Source organism: Geotrypetes seraphini, chromosome 11, assembly GCF_902459505.1.
Source record: "Geotrypetes seraphini chromosome 11, aGeoSer1.1, whole genome shotgun sequence".
NCBI lineage: Eukaryota > Metazoa > Chordata > Amphibia > Gymnophiona > Dermophiidae > Geotrypetes > Geotrypetes seraphini.
The window spans coordinates 45,919,357-45,939,813 of record NC_047094.1 but is presented as its reverse complement, the minus strand read 5'-3'; the positions used below and the strand labels follow the sequence as shown (position 1 = coordinate 45,939,813).

The following is a 20,457-nucleotide window of genomic DNA, read 5'->3' as shown; positions in this document are numbered from 1 at the left end:
AATCTGTCTGATGACTTTGCTGATACTGGTTTCCTCGGCTGACCTGAGTGTCCAAATTTGGAGGTTCTGATCCTTCACATTTGCAGCGGGCTGCTTTTATTTATTTAATTTTCTATACTGTTCTCCCAAGGGAGCTCGGAATGGTTTACATGAATTTATTCAGGTACTCAAGCATTTTTCCCCTGTCTATCCCATTGAGCTCACAAACTATCTAATGTACCTGGGGCAATGGGGGGATTAAGTGACTTGCCCAGGGTCACAAGGAGCAGCGTGGGTTTGAACCCACACCTCCAAGGTGCTGAGACTCTAGCTTTAACCACTGCGCCACACACTCCTCCCAGTCTGCCTCTTTATGGCTGATGTTCTGAAAGAGCTCCATTTGGATTTTCCACTTTCCAAGTCTCTGATTTTGGTCCTGGACCATTCTCCTGTGCCTTTTTCCATTCAGTCCACAGCCCCTTGGACTGATTTCAGAACAATGTGATCCCTGTAAAGCCAAAGCTATGTCTATGCTTTATCTTCTGAATCTTGATTTTTGGCAGATCTGAACAGCCTGAAGTAGATTCTGCCATGGCGCAGGTTTTGCAGCCCTCCCTAGTGATGGGGGAGTGAGGTTTCAGGACTCAGGATTGCAGGGTGGATGTTATGTTACAAACTAATTTTTTCTAGCATCCTCAGGTAGCCGAGTGGCAGTGACCATTTCTTTTATGGCGCGTCTGTCATTCCGACCTGTGCAATGCATTCTCTGTGGAGGTGCATGCCTGACCTCCGCTGGTGCTGGTTGGTGTGGCTGTGGTGCCAGGCATTCTTTATGATCTCTTTTGAATTCAGTGCATTCTCTGCTGGTGCAGTGACTGAGCGCCAAACTCCTTGGATCCGTCTTTGGATGAGGATGCTGCCTCGAAGATCACTTTCAACGGCTGCGTTTTTAAGGGCCATATTCTTGTTGGTATAGGTCTGGTTAACCTCTACTCGGGAGTTGCGAACACTGCCCTACGTTGCTCCATGTGATCCAAGTGTTTCGCTGGATGTTGGGAGGGATCATCATCCTCGTGGTTCCTCCCATAGGGGTCGTCGGGGATACTCAGGTTTTTCCTCCTAGAAACATTCCCAAGGCTAAGTCCATGCATCCTCAGATTCCTGTGCAGTGGCTCCACCTCGCAAAAAAAAAAAGAGAAGCGACAATGTCTCTAGGGATTGGGCGTGGCTTCCTCCCTCGCAAGCTGTCTTCTACAGTTTTGTCATGAGTGGACTCGACTTTCATCGGACATTTGTTAGTCCTCCTTTTCCTGCCTCTGGCTTGGTTTCTGGCAAGTCGACTGCAACAGAGTCCAGGGTCTGCGATATTCTACAACGTCGCTTAGGCTTTGGAATGCTGGAACTTGTTCCAGACCACAAATGGGAGTGTAGGTGGATACTCATGATACTTCCTCATGCCAAAAAGGCTCGGAGGATTGGAGACATATTCTGGATCTACAGTTGGTCACCCACTTCTTGTGAATTCCCTTTTTCTGAATGGACAATGGAGTACCCGGTGGTAGCTGGCTCCAGGGAAGTTTCTAGTGTCCTTGGATCTCACAGAGATTTTCCTTCATATTTCTATCTGCCCAGAGCATCGCAGGTTTCTGCGTTTCCATGTTCTGCAACAGCATTTCCAATTCGCAGCTCTGCCCCTTGGGCTTCATGATGGTTCCCGCACTTTAATCAAAGTGCTTGTGGTTGAGGCAGCTTTCCGCCTGCAGGGAATCCAAGTCCACCCACCCTTCCTGGGATAACGGGTGATCTAGGCTCCGTCTCGTTGGGTACGACGGTGCGGGGGAAACGGTGGTGTCTCTGTTCCAGGCGTTAGTGCATTCAGGTAGAGACACTTGGCATCCTCCCAGTCCTTAGAGTTCCTTGGACTTCTCTTCGTCTCCAGACAGGTTTGTGTGTTTCTTCTCAGGGACAGTGGACAGAACCTTCATCAATAGATCAAAATTCTCTTGGACTGTCTGGCTCTCTGTCTCGGTGATCTCCGCTGAGTTTCCCCCTTCAGATGCTGCTTCCCTGGTTGGAGCCAGCTAGCAGCAATTTGAGCTTGTGGCTTCAGGGGATGGCTCTTGGCCAGGGCTGGATTCTTCAGTTTTCTGAGTGGATGATTCTTATGACAGATGTCAGCCTGTTGGGTTGCGGGCTCACTGTGGGGCTTGCTCCTTTCAGGGTAGTGCACTCCTTGTCTGCAACATTAGTTGACCAATCGTCTAGAGCTTCGGCAGAAAGACCAGTGGTGCAAGTTTCTTCAATGCCACGGCGGTGGCATATGTACTTCACGAGGGAGCTCTAGTGTTTTCTCTCTCTTTCTCTTGGCCAAGAAAGATTGGCGGCATTCCACTGGGCCAAAGCGCTTGTCTTCCTCGGCAGCCCCTGGGGCCAGAGTTGACAATGCTCTGTCAGTCTTCCTCGGCCAACAGTTCCTGGTCTTGGGCGCATGGTCCCTCTCGCAGAAGGCATTCTGTCTGATCTTACAAGAGCTGGGGTTTGCCCCAGAGTGTCTTGGCTGTGGCAGAGATCTCGGCGCCTTTTTCGGTCGTTAACCAACAAGGAAGCTAGGGCCAAATGCCTTGGTTTGGCCCTGGCTGGCTCACGAGTACCTTTATGATGTTCCCTCCATGGCCTCTAGTTGGTTGGGTCATCTACTGGACAGCGACAACATCCCAGCCTGGTGTCTCTAGTGGCAACGGATTGACCTCGCTGCCCATGGTATGTGGTTCTCGTACATCTTCAGCTGAACGAAAAGCTCAGATTCCCTTTTCATCGATATCTTCTCATTCAGGGACTGGTGTCCATGGAGAGCCCACAGTGTTTTGGTCTTACGGCATGGCTCTTGAGCTTTCAGCCTTGATGATGCATAGTTATTCGCAGTTATTCAGAGGTAGTTATCTCGACTTCTTTGCGCTCAAAGTAACCCTCTCCTATGGCTTCTTCTGGCAAAGCCTGGAAGGCTTTCTCACAGTGGGGTGCTAGGAATTAGGTGGAGCCTGAGAAGGCTCCCAGTTCGGTAGTCCTGGCTTTCCTTCAGGAGAATTTAGACAGAATTATGGCAGTGGCCTCCCTGAAAGTTCTGTTCCAGGCCTTTCGTGTTTTCGAGCTCTTTATGGGGGGGCCCCACTACGTCTGCGTCCTCCCTTGCGTCTTTCTTTCCCTTCACGGAATCTTACCATTGTTTTGCAGGGCTTTGGTGAGGCCTATTTTGAATTTCTTCTGGACCTAATGATCAAGACTTTTTTTTGGTCATCATTGTCTCAGCACAATGTACATATTTTGGAGTTTTTTGCTCTTTTGTGTAGAGAACCCTTTCTCCGTATTACGGACACAGGTGTTTGTCCTCCGGACTGTACCTTCCTTCTTGCCAACGGTGGTCTCGGTCTTTCATGTCAACCAGAAGGTTAGGTTGCCTGCTTTTTGTCCAACAGGTTCAGAGCGCAAAGATCAGATCTTACGCAGATTGGTTGTCTGGAGAATCTTTTTCCATTGTTTGGAATAGACTAAATGAGTTTAGGCTGTCTGATCTCCTTTTTGTTCTAACTGCTGCACCTCGCTCGGTCAATGAATTTGAATGGCCATTTCTGTGAGTTACATCACCCGTGGCATGCAGCAGCTGATTTTGCTTAAAGTAGTCTTGCGGAATCTCGCGTGATTCATCCTGATGAATTTTTCAGGGTGGCTACTTGGTCTTCTCTTCATACTTTTACCCGATTTTACCACGTAGATGTAGTGGCTCATTCTGATGCTGCTTTTGGGACCTCAGTGTTGAGGGCAGGCTCTTCTGTCCCGTCCTAGCTGCTACCATTGCTTTGGTATGTCGCCTAGCGTATGGAATCCGGAAGGGACATAACAGAATGGAAGATTACCTTCACTAATCTTCTTTCTGTTAGTCCCTATAGGATTCCTTATGACCCATCCTCTCTACTCAGTTGTTTGGATTAACCTGCTTCTTTCTGCCTTGATTATCCTCCTTGTAGGCTTAATGACTTTTCAGCCAGTTGACGGAACCTGTGGGGAGTTTCCACTTCTGTGAGTTTGCTTGACTGAAGGCTGTTTCATGTGGGTGCATGTTGTTGTTCCTCAATGTTTTTCTGAGCTGTCTTTGAGCCTGTTTATTACTTGTTCATGTTTTGCAGAGCAAATTGTTTATGTTGCTGGGGATCTTCCCCCATACCCCCTTGTCATGGATTTGTTCAGGTATATTGCTTGGCTTTAGGACTCAACTGGATATGTTTCTAACTCTCAGTCTAAGGCAGGGGTGTCAAAGTCCCTCCTTGAGGTCCGCAATCCATTCAGGTTTTCAGGATTTCTTCAATGAATATGCATGAAATCTATTAGCATACAATGAAAGCAGTGCATGCAAATAGATCTCATGCATATTTATTGGGAAATCCTGAAAACCCAACTGGTTTGCGGCCCTCGAGGAGGGACTTTCACACCCCTGGTCTAAGGGGAAGGAGTATATGCTTAGAAAAGTATTGGATTTCTGCAGCTTTCGGATTGTGGGTTACGATTGATCACCTAGCGTATGGAATCCTACAGGGACTAACAGAAGATATTTGAAAGTAAAAACCGAATCTTCTAATAGTTCCCTTTGCCTCTATAGCCTTAATTTTTGACCCAGTCAGCCAACCCGGTTTTCTATTCCATCTTAGTAATAGACCTAGCTTGCAAATCCTTTTTTTTTTTTTTTTTGTCCTTTTAGGGTAGTCAGGAAATTGAAGGCAAAGGACCTCATGCAGGTCCAGTTGGAACGCTTGGAACAAGGATTTTCTGTTTATTTGAATGGGGCAAACTCTGAAGTCAGAAACCCAACCAAAAGTCTTAACCATCAGGATTTATTAAGAAGTGGGACCCAGTCTGCCCGATCACATGGTAAGCTAAACATAAGGTTATTTATTTATTATTTATTCAAAAATGAAAATAACTAACAAATCTACAAAAACTTGTTAGGAAAATAAATATAGGAAAAAATGCAAAGTTTCAAAAATGTCATAGATAATTAAATATTCTGCATACTATTCAGAAAGGGGAGTATCATATATAATTCCAGATAATTATGCGCAATTAGGATATAATAAGGCAAAATCCATGCACCTATTACTGACGTGGAGAATTACTCAGCTACTAAGGTGTAGATGTAACCTGGTAAGTAGGAATCACATGAGCGAATTGTTTTCCAACCAGAAAGGAAGTTAACTGTTCAGGATTATTAAAAAATATAGGGCTCCTTTTACTAAGTAGTGTAAGAGCATTTTACTGTGGGCTGGTGGGGTAAATGTTCTGATACTCATTGAATTCCTATGAGCACTGGAGCATTTACCTTGCCAATCTGCGGTAAAATGCAATTATGCTGTTTAGTAAAATCCAGCTATATTTAAATCCTTGCTATCCGACACATTTGCATGGATAGTTCAACCAAAATTGAGTTCCAGCTGAAGAACACCAGGCTTCATCATTTGAGAATTGTTTCCTTCTTTTTTGTTGTGTAGTTTTTAGCCACATCTGGAAAGACATTAATAAATTTATGGATACATTAGTTACCTCTCTTTCTAAAGAAGAGTTTTTAATATCCATTCTCTATCGGAAAGAGTCAACGGAAACATTTGAAATAATTTTGCCACCTTTTTGAGTTTTCTTAAATGGTGGTAAATAATAAACTCGTATTAAAGGTGGGCAGGCTGTTTCTAGAACTTTCAAGACTTCAAAAAATATTTATTTTATAATCCACTGATGGAAACAGTACAGATTTTGGAAAATTTATAAATTAAGGGCTCCTTTTACAAAGGCGCGCTAGTGCCTTAACGCGCGGAATAGTACGTGCTAAATTGCCGTGTGTGCTAGCCGCTACCGCCTCCTTTTGAGCAGGTGGTAGATTTTCAGTTAGCATGCACTATGGCGCACGCTAATCTGGTGCGTGCGTTAAAAACGCTAGCGCACCTTTGTAAAAGGAGCCTTAAGTGTGTGGCTCCTCAGACTTCTTTTCTAAGGGGTCCTTTTCCTAAGGCGCACTAGCCATTTTAGCGCGCGCTAAATGCTAATGTATCCATTATAGTCCATGGACGCATTAGCGTTTAGTGCGCGCTAAAATGGCTAGCGCGCCTTAGGAAAAGGACCCCTTAGAAAAGAAGTCTGAGGAGCCACACACTTAGGGCTCCTTTTACAAAGGTGCGCTAGCGTTTTTAACGCACGCACCAGATTAGCGTGCGCCATAGTGCACGCTAACTGAAAATCTACCACCTGCTCAAAAGGAGGCGGTAGCGGCTAGCACACACGGCAATCTTTCACCTTTCCAAATTCAAAGAATCCTACAAAAATATGTTGTTATTCCATATCAACTTGATTATCCTTAGCAACTTGCTTGAGATCTTCTCTAAATGATCTAAGTCCTTTCTAAGGGCTCCTTTTACTAAGGTGTGCTAGTAGTTTTAGCGCATGCTTAGCGCGCACTACAATGCCGCACGCACTAGATGCTCTCTCCTCCATAGAGCTTGCATTAGTATTTTTCATTTAACGCGTGGTTTGCATGTACTAATCTTCAGCGTGCGCTAAAAACGCTAGCGCACCTTAGTAAAAGGAGCCCTAAGTGATCAGTTTTAGATTATATTTTCATAAACTGTTGATACAAAATAGTGTTTTGTCCCGAGAGAAACTATTCCATTTTTGTGATCACCTCCCAGATTGTCTCCAAAGATATATTTTGTGGCTTAAGGTTGAAATTGCAAAGTACTTATCTGAAATGAATCTGGTATGTGAAGGAAATCCTTGGACAACTGCACCTGCTGGGTTCCTTTTTCCACAACCTGGGGCATTCGCCTTTGACTGAGACTTGTCTGATACAGCAAATTACTGTATCATTGAATCTCCTGGCGTCACCTGATCTGGGGCTCCAGCCCCCATCCAGGGCTTGTCCCTAAGCAGCTTGGGTTGGACATCTCCCAGAAAGGATTCTCATCTGGTAGCAATCTAGGCTGGAGCAGTCTGCTTCACTGCTGTGGAGTTAAGATAACCTCGCTGATAAATGAGAAGCCTGGAAAACTTTCCCTGGCCTCTTGCAATGCCAGCATTTCTTCCAGAGTTCCTGTGGTTCCATGGAGGACAATAGAATCTATCAGTCCAAGAGTAGGGCCTTCTGCCAAGACTGTGGAGTATGTTTCTCTGTCCCTTCTGCTTTTTCCCTGTATCGAAGGAATATCAAAAGCAAACACAGATGCCATTTTGACCATGCCCCAAGCATAAGGTATTTTGCATAAAGTCTTACTATGCAAATATGCTTATTTAATGATTTTATATACTGTATAGTTACTACTATTAATTATTTCTATAGCTCTACCAGACATATGCAGCACTGTACAGAGTCACGAAGGAGACAGTCCCTGCTCAAAGGAGTTTACAATCTAAACAGATAAGACAGACAAACAGGATGCCATGAATAACAGTTAGGGAGGAATGGTTAATCTGCTGGCTAGGGCAGTGGGGAGTAGGGTTATGGACTGAAAGCTGCATCAAAAAGGTAGGTTTTCAGCCTGCTTTTAAATAAGAGAAGGGAAGGAGCGTGGTGCACAAACTCGGGTAGTTTATTCCAGGCATAAAGGTCAGCTAGATGAAAGGAACAAAGTTTGGAATTGGCAATGGAGGAGAAGGGTACAGCTAAGAGTACCTGATCTGAGGAATGGATTTGCCATTAAATAATAAAGCAGAAATATTCTGTGTTTGCTTTAAAAAAAAAAAGCATTTATCAAATCATTTTTAAGGTCAGTTTTTGGTAAGTCACCTAACAGCAATCTACTACTTGATTTTTTTTTTAATTTACTTAAACATATCAATGCAAGAGTACCCCATATGTTGCTTCAGATATAGCATGTTTTGAAAATTTAGTTTTGTTTGAACAGTTTACTCCCTCAAATTAAATGCACAGTATATAAATACTTCTTTTTAGTACAGATAAATCATTCCCTCAACACAAATTCTGCTTACAGCTACTTTCATTTTCGCTGTCCGTAAGCACTTTGAGCTGCTGCTGGATTAGAGGATTCATGCACCTTACAGGCTTCATTTGGTTTGTCAGGTTCTTTGTGTATTTGCATCACATTTAGCACCCCTGAGGAAGAAGTGTTTTCCGAAACACGGACCATGTCAGGTCCTGTAGATTCACACCTGAGAACCATTTTTTGATATTTTTATTTACCTTTTTATTTATTTATTTATTTTTGAATGCTACCTTGAATCTTCTTTAATAAAGATCAGTTTCATACCTTGTACATCATATCTGCAGTTTTTCCTTTGTTTTGGTCTTTCAACTTTAACTGAAATTTATTTGGATATTATTTTTTCATTTCTACAACTGCCTTTGGTCATCTTTCATTACTGCTTGCATGCATATACAGTCTTTGAGTATTCTAATAATCTTCACCAATCAAAAAAATACTCATTGATATATCCCTAGGTTTACTGATCATTTGTATTATTGAATAGATGAAAACCCCAAATAATTGACTGGTAGTAAGAGCTGTTCTGATCCCAAACAGTAACATGTTGCCAAATCATAAACTGGAGCGAACAAAAAAGAAGAGACAAAGCCTCGAGATACTATAGAGGAAACAGCAAAAAGAGGCAAGGGAGATGTCACTGCCACTGGATTGGATACAAGTCTTTTATTTGAAAGTAAATCACTGAAATGTGTATAAAATTCAAACTACGTCCCAACTAGGAACTCAGTTTCGGTGACTCCGTTGCCTTCTTCAGGGGACAATGTCAATCGCAATCACGGCAAAGAATGATGCTTGTCTGGGCTGTTGTATCCTTATGCACACAAACATTCATAACATTGACAGATTCTTGCATATATGACGTACATGTCATCTATTCTAGTATATACTTATGAAGGGAAATTTTAAAATTAAAGTAAAATTCTGGAATCTCTCATCGGAAACCCAGAATTTCTTTGGGGCGCACCACTGTGCCTTAGCGCACAGTTTGAGAGACACTGGTCTAAACCAACAATGACAGTGTATCCTTGAACCCCTTTAATCACATGTGCTTTTAATTGTTAACAATCATTTAAAGAGCTTATGGATCTTTCTTTTAATGTAAAAACACATGGAATGGCATTGGTGATATTGTGCTTAAACATGTTATACACAGGACAACACATGATATAGAACTGTAACTGTATAAGCATTTATCTATGATGAAGGTAGAAGCTCACTTGCTGGTTTGGGTTATACACTGTGAGGGCAATGATCAAAAGGCCCTCAGTTAATGGTTTTACTTTCAAACTTGGCTTTGATTATTGCCCATCTTCAATTCAAGCAAAAGTTACTCATGTTACTTTACAACATGGGTAATTTTCCCAATTTAAAAACTGTCGCCAACAATAATCAAAGCAGAAATACTCAGTTGCACTGTGGTTATTGGTGCAGATTCCACGGGTTAAAAATACCCACAGAATTTTCTTTAATTTGAGTAGTTTATTTTCCTCTGTAAAGAAAACATGCTTAGCTGATGTCTTCAAAAACATGTGTTTTAAACATTTTAGCCCTTTACTCCCCTTTTTGCTAGTGTTATATAAATTTGGAAGCTTATGATAAGCTTGCCTTAAATATGCCATTTTTCTCTTTTTCACCTAAAAAAATGTTCAATAGAAGTCTCAAAACAACAGGGATGTAGAACTCAAACAGCACCAGGCAAGATCCAGCGCAGAGGATGGATTCAGGTACAAAACAGATGTTTTTGGTTAATTTTACTTTTTATTATGCTTTTAATAATTAACAAACAGATTACTTTATTATGCATCATAAATTTTCATAAACCTTTTACTCCGAGTTCTCTAGGGCTTAGGATCTGCTGGTGGCACAATTCCAAGGGAAGAGACCCTTTTTCAGATCCCTTCGAAGGTGCATTGTCCAAGCAGTGGCCATGGGTCCTTGCTAGATTCCTTGAGACCCCCAGTACAAAGCTTCACCACTGATTTTGTGAACCTTATGTGGAATGCCTATTTGAACTGCCAAGGGTTCTCAGCGTCTGATCAGTTTGACGGAAGCGATGGCGCAGGGGAACTTCCTCAGCATATTCCCTGCCTAGATGAGGACACAGATGGACTAGATGAGGACACAGAGGTTCAGTCTGACATAGACTGGGATGATGGAAAGTTCAATTTCATATCATAATTGTCCCAGGATGTAGTTTCTCTTGTCAGAGTCTGGATCTCTGTATGAGAACAGCGGTAGGGGTCCTGGACCAGGGGGAAGACCCCATGATGTGCTGCGCTCTTGAACATTATTTCTATCTCGCTACGAGAATTTAAACTGGAATTTCCTCCAGCCCCTTCATCGCAGTGCTCAATTATGAACAGTTCATATTCCACACACATTCCTTCCCTCACATTCAGACATCACAAAGCAGGTCACAGACCCCTGGAAGTTGCCAGAAGGGTCCCTGTGAGTGGCTAAGACTATGACCAAGCTTTACCTAATGGCTCTGGGTTTCCAGCAGCTATTTGTTCAGCCGAAGGTGGATTTGCTGGTGGCGCAAGTTACCAAATGAATCTCCTTGCCTAATGAAGGAAGCCTGATGTTAAAGGATACTCAGAACCATAACATGAGCAATTTGAAGCTTTGGCTCTAGAGATTAAGGTGGCAGCTGTGACTTCCTTTGTGGCACGTGCCTGTCATACCCATCTGCCTCGAGTCCCAGCCTCGGAGGGTGATGGCAGATCCCCCAAATGCACCTATCTGAGGTGAATTATATACTAGATGCTCTGGCATTATCTGTAGTCCTGGGGTCGATGGCAGAAGCCATAGCACATGAGAACTCTCCAAGACTCTCTTCTCTCCTTAATGGTCTCCTCAGACAGACTCAATTCAGCAACTGCTTCCCTGCTTACTGGAAACGAAGAGCAGTCTGTGGTGGTGGCTGCAGGTGGATGACCTCTCCACATTTCCTCCTCGAAGATTCTACCAACCAATGCCAGCCTTTACGGTTGGGGGAGGGTCATTGCAAGACATCCAGTTCAGGGTCATTGGACACTGGCTCAGCAAAAGTGGTTCATTAGTTGACTATTACTTGGAGCCATTAACTAGCGCTTAAGCAGTGGAGAAGTCTCTGGAAGACAAGGCAGTCAGTCTTCTCAGACAATGCGACATTGGTGGCCTGTTGACAGATAAAGAGGCACCAGAAGCGCCCCATTATGCCTAGAAGCTCAACTCCTCTTTCTGTGGGCAGAAGCTCATTTGCAGGCACTCTTGGCCACACATTTAGCGGGAGTGAAAAATGTGCATGCTGACTTTCTGAGTTGGCAGACTCTCGACCCAGAGGAATGGAGCCCCCCTACTCCCCCCAGGCATTTACCTTCATAATTCAGTGGTAGGGGCAGTCACAGATGGATCTCATGACCTAAGCAGTGAACACAAAGGCAGATCACTTTTACAGCCGAAGGTACAAGACTGCCATAGTGGGTTTGGACGCGTTAGTCCAACCATGGCCAGAGAAAGGGTTCTTCTACGTGTTTCCCTCGTGACCAGTGGTATAGAAAGGGGGCGGGGGCGGCGCCATCTTGGTGGGGAATGCCAGCACCGGTCGTCCTGTCCTTGCCCCCCCCCCCACTACTGCATGTGCCACTTCCCTTTCACCGTACCTTTTTAACATTCACGGTGTGAGCAGCAACCTCAACCTACTGCTCGCGCTAGCTTCGGCTCTTCCTCTGATGTCACTTCCTGGACCTCTCAGAATGTGTTCATATAGCTATTTCCAGGTATAAATAACTTTTTCTATTTTGAAATGTTCTGTCTTCTTTTATATATTTGTACCTTTTTGAATAGGTTTCTACAATATTCCCCAAAATGGCTGTGAGGCAGTTTATGAAGTATATATGCCTAAAAAAATGCAATAAAATAAAATATTTGCCAAATATAACTTTAAGTTTTACATAATTTTTTTAAAAAGAGGAAATCACCCCATTACCTTCTAAAAGTTTTGAACCCACGAGAGAGTGCTCTATATTTGGTTACAGATAATTTTGAAGTCACTAGGGATATATAGAAAGGCTTGCTAGGAAAGAACCTGCTGATCCTTAATGGTACTGTCATGGCATTTAGATCATTTGCTTTCTTTGACTGGCATTTAGCGCATTTGCTTTCTTTGGCTAACAGAATGCAATAAAGATTAAAACAGAAAGTGGTTCTCGAGTGCAGGTCAGTGCCCCAGTTGAATACGTTGAAGATTTTGAACCTTATGAAAGCTTGCACATGGATGATGAAAACATCTTCATGAGTTTTCCCAGGTATGTAGGGTATTAATCTCTGAGGCTTTATTTGATCTACTAGTCTTTAAGCCCGTAACATTAACGGGTGCTAAAATATATGTCTGCCTTTCTTTTTGTCTCTCTCACCTACCCCTGTCTTTCTTTCTGTCTGTCTCACTCCCCTGGCCCCCCTTTGTCTTTCTGTCTCTCTCCTGCCCCTGTATCTTTCTTCCTTTCTTTCTGTCTCCCTCCCTACTTCCCTGTGCAGAAGCCGAAGCAGCATCCCCCCACCCCACTTCCATGTGCAGAAGCCGAAGCAGCATTCTCTCCCCCTCCATGTCCTTGTACAGCAGCAGCATTTTTTCCCTCCTCCCACTTCCCTGAGCAAAAGCTGAAGCAGCATTCCCTCCCCCTCCATTTCCCTGTGCAGCAGCATTTTTTTCCCCTCCCCCCCCCCACTTCCCTGTGCAGCAGCCACAGCATTCCCTCTCCTTCCATTTCCCTGTGCAGCAGCAGGATTTCTCCATCCCCCCTACACTTCCCGCGGTCTGGCCGGCTCCCTTGCCCAGAGTTAATTTTAAGTTTAAAGGTGCCACGGCAGCTCCTCTAACGATCCCCTGCATCAGAAGTGTTCTCTGACCCAGGTGCGGCTCGTGAGAGGAGCCGCCGTGGCACCTGTAAACTGAAAAATAACTCCGGCAAGGGACCTGGCCAATTGGCAGTTCAATGAGACCACAGCTTCAAAACGGAGCCCTCTGTCGGACACTCTCCTGCCACCGCAACCGCCACTCTCTAAGCCGACCGCCATTGACAGAGCTGCACGCTCACACGCCTCCAGCCACCGCACGAGCCTCCAGCTAGCGCAGGCGCCGTGAGGACTGGCAAAGAAGCACACCTCACGGCACCAGGAATCACGAACTTTCAACAGCGCATGCGCGCTCTAGCGTTTTATTATTATAGATTAACTCCTATCTATTTAAAAATAAATCTATTACTTTGTATGTTGGGGTGTGTTTCGATTTTTGGTTTTTTTAAATAAATTTGAATTCTACATTCTTTTATAATTCCTATCAACTTTGCCATGTCTGGCTCCTGTTGACCGCAGCTGAAATCTATACATTGGTGCATATTGGCTTGTCTGGTTTTTCTTTGACATTAGTGGCCTTGGCAACATGTAGACTTGTGTACCTGTGAAAAGACCTTCAGGGATATTCTGTTGAATTTCTCCCATGCCACCTCTCCCAGCCTCCTTTTAGCGAGCATTGCAAAGAAGAGGTTTTGTTTGTTTGTTTATAACTATTCACAGTATATCTTTGACAGGCATCATAAAGCAAACAGTATTATACTTGGTTGTTGCATAGAGCAGTTGTTTTGAGTGCCTCTTCTAAATGTCAGGCTAAGAAACATGGGCCAAAGCTAAGAATCTGTTCTCACTTACAATGTCAACATTGTTGTCCCAAAGCGCAACTCTTTTGGGATCAAATTATTAATCTGGTGACTGACATAATGGGAATCCCAGTCACTAAGGACATGGCCACTAGAGAGTTGCGCGGGGACAGAAATCCCACCCGTCCCCACCCGTCCCCCCAAAGTCCCACCCGTCCCCACCTGTCCCCGTGAGGACTCCCACCCGTCCCCGCGAGGAATCCCTCTGTCCCCACCCGTCCCCGCGAGGAATCCCTCCATCCCCGCCCGTCCCCGCGAGGAATCCCCTACGTCCCCGCGAGGAATCCCCTACGTCCCCCCCATCCCTATCCCTAAAACTACAGAAATAGTTATTTCATTTAATTATGCTACTGAATTAAAGGCTCTGGTAGAAACCCATTTAAAAATAAGCAAAAAGACTTTATTAATTTGGAAATATTAATTGGGAAGAATATATACTTTGTAAACGGGTTTCTACCAGAGCCTCTAATGTTTATAAATTTTTATCAACACAACTAATATACTACTTTATCCTTAAGCAAAAAAAAAAAAAGAATTTTTTTCCTACCTTTGTTACCTGGTTTCTGCTTTCTTCATATTCTCATTCAATTCCTTCCATCCACTGCCTCTCTTCTCTCTGTGTCTTCCATTTGCTCTGTTACTGTGCCTCTCCCTTTCTCCCCCCTCCCAAATTGGTCTGGCACCCATCTTTTTCCCTCCACTCCCCCATAGTCTGGCACCTCTGTCTTCTTCCCTGCCAGGGTCTTCTCCCCATTCCCTCTTCCCCATTTCCTTCCAGTGTCCTTCTCCCCCACCATCTTCCCCATGTCCTGTCAGGCAGCATCCTTCTCCCCCCTCTCCCTCCCCCATCCTTTCCGTCCTTCTCCCCCTCTCGTCTCCCCTTGTTCCCATGTCCTTTCAGCGGCCTTCTCCCCCCTGTCTTCCCATATCCTTTCAGCGGCCTTCTCCCCCCCTGTTTCCCCATTTCCTTTCAGTGGCCTTCTCCCCCCTGTTTTCCCCATGTCCTTTCAGTGGCCTTCTCCACCCCTGTTTTCCCCATGTCTTTCAGGGTTCTCCACCCCTTTCTTCCCCAGTGCTTTCAGGGTCCTTCACCCCCTCTGTCTTCCACATGTGCTTCAGCATCCTTCCCCCCCTCCTCCCGTTTACCCCATGTCCTTTCAGCGTCCTTCTCCACCCCTTTGTCTTCCCCAGTGCTTTCAGCGGCCTTCTCCCCCCTTAAGCGTCTTTTCTTCTCCACTCCACCTTTCCTCCTCCCCTTTGTGGCGTTTCCGCACCCGACCGACAACAGAACAGGCCCGGTCGGACAAATCTCCCTGTCCTGTAGCCGCGAATCTAATTACCTTCTTACAGCAGCTGGAGTATTGAAGCTGCTGTAAGAGGTAATTTAGATTCGCGGCTACAGGGCAGGGAGGTTTGTCGGCGGGCCTATTCGTCGGTCGTGGGGACCTGACCAGCTGTGCACATTCTTCGGGGCGGACCGCCCCCTCCCCCTCTTTCGTTCGCCATTGCCTTCTTCCTACCTGCCCTGCCGCACACAGCCGACCGGAAGTCTTCCTGATGTCAGCGCTGACGTCGGAGGAAGGGAGGGCTTTGCTTAAGCCCTCCCTCCGACGTCAGCGCTGACATCGGGAAGACTTCCGTTCGGCTGTGTGCTGCGACAGTGCAGGTAAGGAGGAGGAGACTACCCTCGCGGCTCGAATGCAGTGCACTCCGATCCAACCCCGCAGGAACCCCGCGACCCTCGGAGGCGTCCCCACGGGATCCCCGCGACCCTAGGGGGCGTCCCCATGGGATCCCCGCGACCCTAGGGGGCGTCCCCACGGGATCCCCGTGACCCAAAGGGGGAACCCGCGGGATTCCCGCGGGTCCCGCGGGATTCCCGTCATCCCCGTTCCCGTGCAGCTCTCTAATGGCCACTTGCCTGCTTAATTTGGGTCCAAATACTCTACCAATTCACAACACAAATGTGCCCATTGCATGAGGACGGAAGGCTGGTTGGTGTTAGCCTCAATCTAGAAATGCAGTAACATATTTGAATTATCAGTGGTTCAAGTAAAGGTGAACTATATCTACTTGATATCCAAGCTTATATTGATGAGAAGAAATTATCTCTTGACATTCCCAAAAATTTGGAAGGACTGTATTTCCTGGTTCGATTCCCAAAGCAGTACTTCATTGTTAGCCAGTTCTAAGAAGTCTTATGTTGATGATATATGACCTTTAAGAATTAGGTTTGGTTATTTAGCTGGGGTGGGGGAGGAAGGGAGGAGTACTGAAGCAAGACTCTATTAAGTTGTAAATGGTCTCATACTGAATAGTGACTATGTTTGTAGATTATCCATACCTTTTTTTATTCATTTATTTGAAAGTGAATGATAAATAAAAAAAAAAACAACGGCGCATTGTCATGTGTTGGCTTTGGGGCCAACATATTGATGAAGATCAGAGAGAAAAATTTCAGAGTATCAAGCTGCACTGGTGATTAAAAAAAAATTAGATACCTAGCATCTGTAACTAGATGGCAAAGGAGAAGAATCATCACTGTGGTCTGTCTGGTCATCGTTATCACTGTGGTATTCAGATCATAGAGCTCTTTACGTCTGCTGTGGCTGAATACAGTCATGCCATGGAAAAGCCAAAGCTGCTAGAACTGCATCCTAACCAGAGGAGGTCAAGAAAAGAGTGTAAACAGAAAATAATTTTAAAAATAAAAATGGAAGAAAACCTCCTTTTGAGCTGGCACTTGGGTTTTCAAAATTTTTTTTTCTACTCCTGGTGTAGATCTGCCAGCATATCATAAACATTTTTGTTTCTGCCATGAAAGACAAAAAATGGCTCATAAACCAGAGGAATATGGCCCCCTGCAATTCAAGTTATCACAGGTAGCATGAGTAATATACCAGTTGTGTGCATAATAAAATATGACATACATCTTACTCTGGATACTTGGTTAAAAAATGTTTGGTAATGAAATACCAAGTCCAGCTGGCCCCCAGTTATGAGAAGCTGCAGCTTCATCACCACTCTTGATTGTAGAATGGGTCTGTTCCAAAATAGTCCAAGAAAAAACTACAAGACTGGACATAGTTGGGGAGAGAGTTTTTCCAAGTAGCAATGTTAAATTGCACCATCAACTAGTACTATTTATTTATTTATTCATTTTTATAGCCCTCTCTCCCCAGGAGCCCAGAACGGGTTACAAGAATACATGCACAAAATTTTCAGGAACAGAGATATATACATTACAGTCGGTAACATGATACAGGATCAAAACACAACTCTATAGAATCAATAACTTACAACTTATAGAGAATTTGACTAAGAACACATGCTTTGCAGAATCTAAGAAAATAAATCATAGAGTCACAAATGGGTATTAACATATCTGCAGTGAATGGTAGAAGAACTGGTGAGCAGGAACAGTGTTCTGAGGTAAGGTACGTTGAAGCAAGGTCTGTCAAAGTTGAGACCAGAATTGATCTGGTTCATGAAAAGAAGCATCTTTACTGTTTCCGGAAGGTCAGTAAGTTCAATTACCCTAATGGCAGGAGGGAGTTGATTCCATAATTTAGATATGCCATAGGAATATGATCGCTTTCGAGCTGTCTCCCAGTGGAAGCTGGGGTTGGAAAGTCTGAGTTCCTGTTGTGAACGGAGGGACCACTGAGAGTGGTATATTGGGAGTTTCTTCACTACATAGTCAGGTGTCGTGTCATAGAAGTGTTTAAACGCTAATACTAGTTGTTTGAAGATATTGCGTTGTTGTATTGGGAGCCAGTGGACCTGGATCAGTGCTGGGGAGATATGGTCAAAAGGGACAAGGCTTTTTAGGAGTCGCACTGCAGCCTTTTTGACTCTTTATAGACGGTTCTGCTCTTTGGCCGGTAGACCGGTGTAAAGACCATTGCAATAGTCCAGGCGGGATAATTCAAAGGCATATAACAATTGGGTGAAGTCAGAATCAGTGAAATAATGGCAGATGGGCTTTAGTTGCCATAAGTAGTAGAAGGAGGAGGATACTACTTTGGAGATTTGTGTTGAAAGAGTCAGACCAGTATCCAGTGTAATGCCCAAGCTGGACACTTGGTCTTGGGGTACAAGAGTGGTGTTGTCCCAGGAGATGTAAGGAAAAGAGGCAGAGCATGAATCACGGTGAATCCATAAAAGTTCAGTCTTGCATGGGTTCAGTTGAAATTTGTTGGTTGTCATCCAAGCTTTAATCTCCACGAGGCAGGTTTCTAGGGACTCTAGTTGTGAGGACTGTACCTTGCCTAGAGGGATGTAGAGTTGTATATCGGCAAAGGAGTATATGGTGATTCCATGTTTCTTTGCAATATCAAGGGCTGGTATGATGTAGATGTTGAATAGAAGTGGGGATAAAAGCACATCTTAGGGTACTCCATATTTTGTGGTTCTCGGTTTAGAGAATACCGAGTTTGCAAGGACGCGTAGTTGTCTTTGGTCCAAAAAGGATGAGAGCCAGGAAAGTGCTGTATTCTTGATCCCAATCTCAAATAATCAGGATACTAGGCTTTCATGGTCAAGCGTGTCAAAGACTGCACTCGAGTCCAATTGGATGAGAAGTACATCCTGACCTTTGTCCATGTAGCTCCAACAGTCATCTATTAAATCTAGGAGTACTGTTTCGGTGCTGTGATAGCTCCTGAATCCAGATTGGTGAGTGGAGAGGTGATTAGCACACTGCGCCAACCTCGCCAACTTTCGGAAGGCATTCGGTGCAGTGGAGACCCCTCAGGTGTGAAATTTGTACCTCTCCTGAAGCAAGGCATGGTCTCAAGACTCTATACTGGTGCGTTCCTTTATACCTTCACACTGTTCAGTATGACATCACACTTGTCATCCAATCAGCCAACAGAGGCTGTCCTTAGGTTTTTTGAACAAAGAAATTCTTTTTAACATAAGAAAAGTTTTACAGATCATATTTTTGTTTACATCAATTTCTGAATATGCATAAAACATTATAATATACCCAAAGAAAACTTCCTCTCCCCGTATTCTTTTAAAAAGTTTAAATCAAAACTGTTCTCTGACCCTTTTGCTTGAAACACTGACAGCCTGGAGTTTTGAGCCCCCCTTAATGAGAATTTCTATACTGGGCCTCTGGGGGATTTCCATGGTAACAGTGTCCCTGGCTCTAACTTAACCATTTCCAGATGTTGCCTCTGGAATTTTCAAAACCTAAATTTTATAGTAATTTATATGTACATTTCATATGTAAAGACACAACCAAAATTCACACACATAATCAAACACATTCTGGGATCCCAAACATTCATACACAGGCACACTCGTATCTCATTTATATCTCATAATTCTTTAAAACATTTTTAAAAAAGACTATTCTCTACCCAGCATTGAAATGCCAGGATCATCTTGTTAATACTTAGGCCATGAGGTTTCTCTTATTCCTCCTGGGCATGGCAGTCCACACAAAGAACACTAGGGAAAATGCTTGAGTACCTAATTGTAAAACTGCTTAGATAAACCTTGATAGGCGGTATATAAAACATCTAATAAACTTGAAAACTTGAATCCTGGGCCTTTTTTAAGCGGGAAAACTTCAGTATGATTTACACCAGGAAGAGACACAAAAAATGACAGAAACCAACATGGAGTCATTAATACCTCTAGAAGTGTTATGTATATCCTGATTTTCCCTATGATTTGGCTTAATAGCAAAATACATAAAGAGAATATTATACTTTTCCTTATCTGTAGTGTTTTTCTGGCCTTAGCTGCAATCCATATTCAGATTTTTATTCACCAACTTTTTGTACGCTTCTATTGGGCGTGGCCTTAACTTTCACAAATGCTTCTAACTAGTTTTACCCCGAACCATACGAAAAGCAGGTGTTATATGTAGAAAAAAACCTACAAAATACTCCACAAACACGTCTTGCACACTATCCATTCCATTACTGCATTATAGCGTCCCCTACCAGCCAGCGAGTGCCACTCCACAACCCCCTCTTGTGCGTAAGTTTACGCACATGGTATTCACACCTAGGGCGCTTGTGGTCTTACCTCTGGCTCTCAAGGGGTTACGTTGGGCACAGCCCATCTTATGGATCAGTGTAAGTCTGTGCAAGTATATTCTCTTAATGCCAATTAGACAGGACTAACTGTGCAAAGGGCCAGAAAAACATACTACCTAGGCTTCAAAAGGGTGCCTAGAAAATCTTATCCACAGTATGATTGATTTCTCTCAGGTGAGAAAGCAAACAAATCCCATCCATTGTCCTAGATAAAACCCTTCTTTAAGCAATTTATGTAAAGGTGCTGGCTAAGCAAAACCATACAGGAAACTTACCATTCAAGTGAGCAGGTATATTTATAGAGGTATCAATGAAACTCTAGTACTTTTTTGAGGTATAAAGGTCAGAAAAATGTAAAGAAAGTATAGCTAAGAGAAAAGTTAGAACCATAGATATATATTAGACATATCTAAATCCCTAAATTTCCCTAAAATAAGAGAGCCCCAATATTACCAAACTTGGACGTTGTCCCTATACTCAGAAGTGTCTGGCATAGTAACCTAGAATTAAATGCAGTAAAATGTAAAATAATTCAGAATGGAACCCTAAGAAACCCAAATACTGTATATGTGAAGTTCACTCATGTGCAGGTGATGCAAGCACAGAGTGCACACAAGATATAATTGTTCTTTTTCTGAGTGCGGTACAAGAACTCATTTCTCAAAATCAAATCAAATCATTCAAAGAACT

At 43.8% G+C, this 20,457-nt stretch overlaps 1 protein-coding gene across 13 annotated transcripts in view; it reads left to right on the top strand.

Annotated features, from left to right (window-relative positions):
* The window catches only part of KATNIP (katanin interacting protein), a 154,761-nt gene that overhangs the window by 24,308 nt on the left and 109,996 nt on the right, over nucleotides 1–20,457 (top strand). For all 13 annotated transcript variants that reach the window (XR_004541078.1, XM_033963019.1, XM_033963016.1 and 10 more), the window contains 2 exons: nucleotides 4,730–4,899; nucleotides 9,669–9,739. Coding sequence is in view for 12 of the 13 variants with exons in the window: in XM_033963016.1 (XP_033818907.1) it covers nucleotides 4,730–4,899; nucleotides 9,669–9,739 (241 nt within the window). In the remaining variant the exon portion in view is untranslated. The remainder of the gene's footprint in view (nucleotides 1–4,729; nucleotides 4,900–9,668; nucleotides 9,740–20,457) is intronic.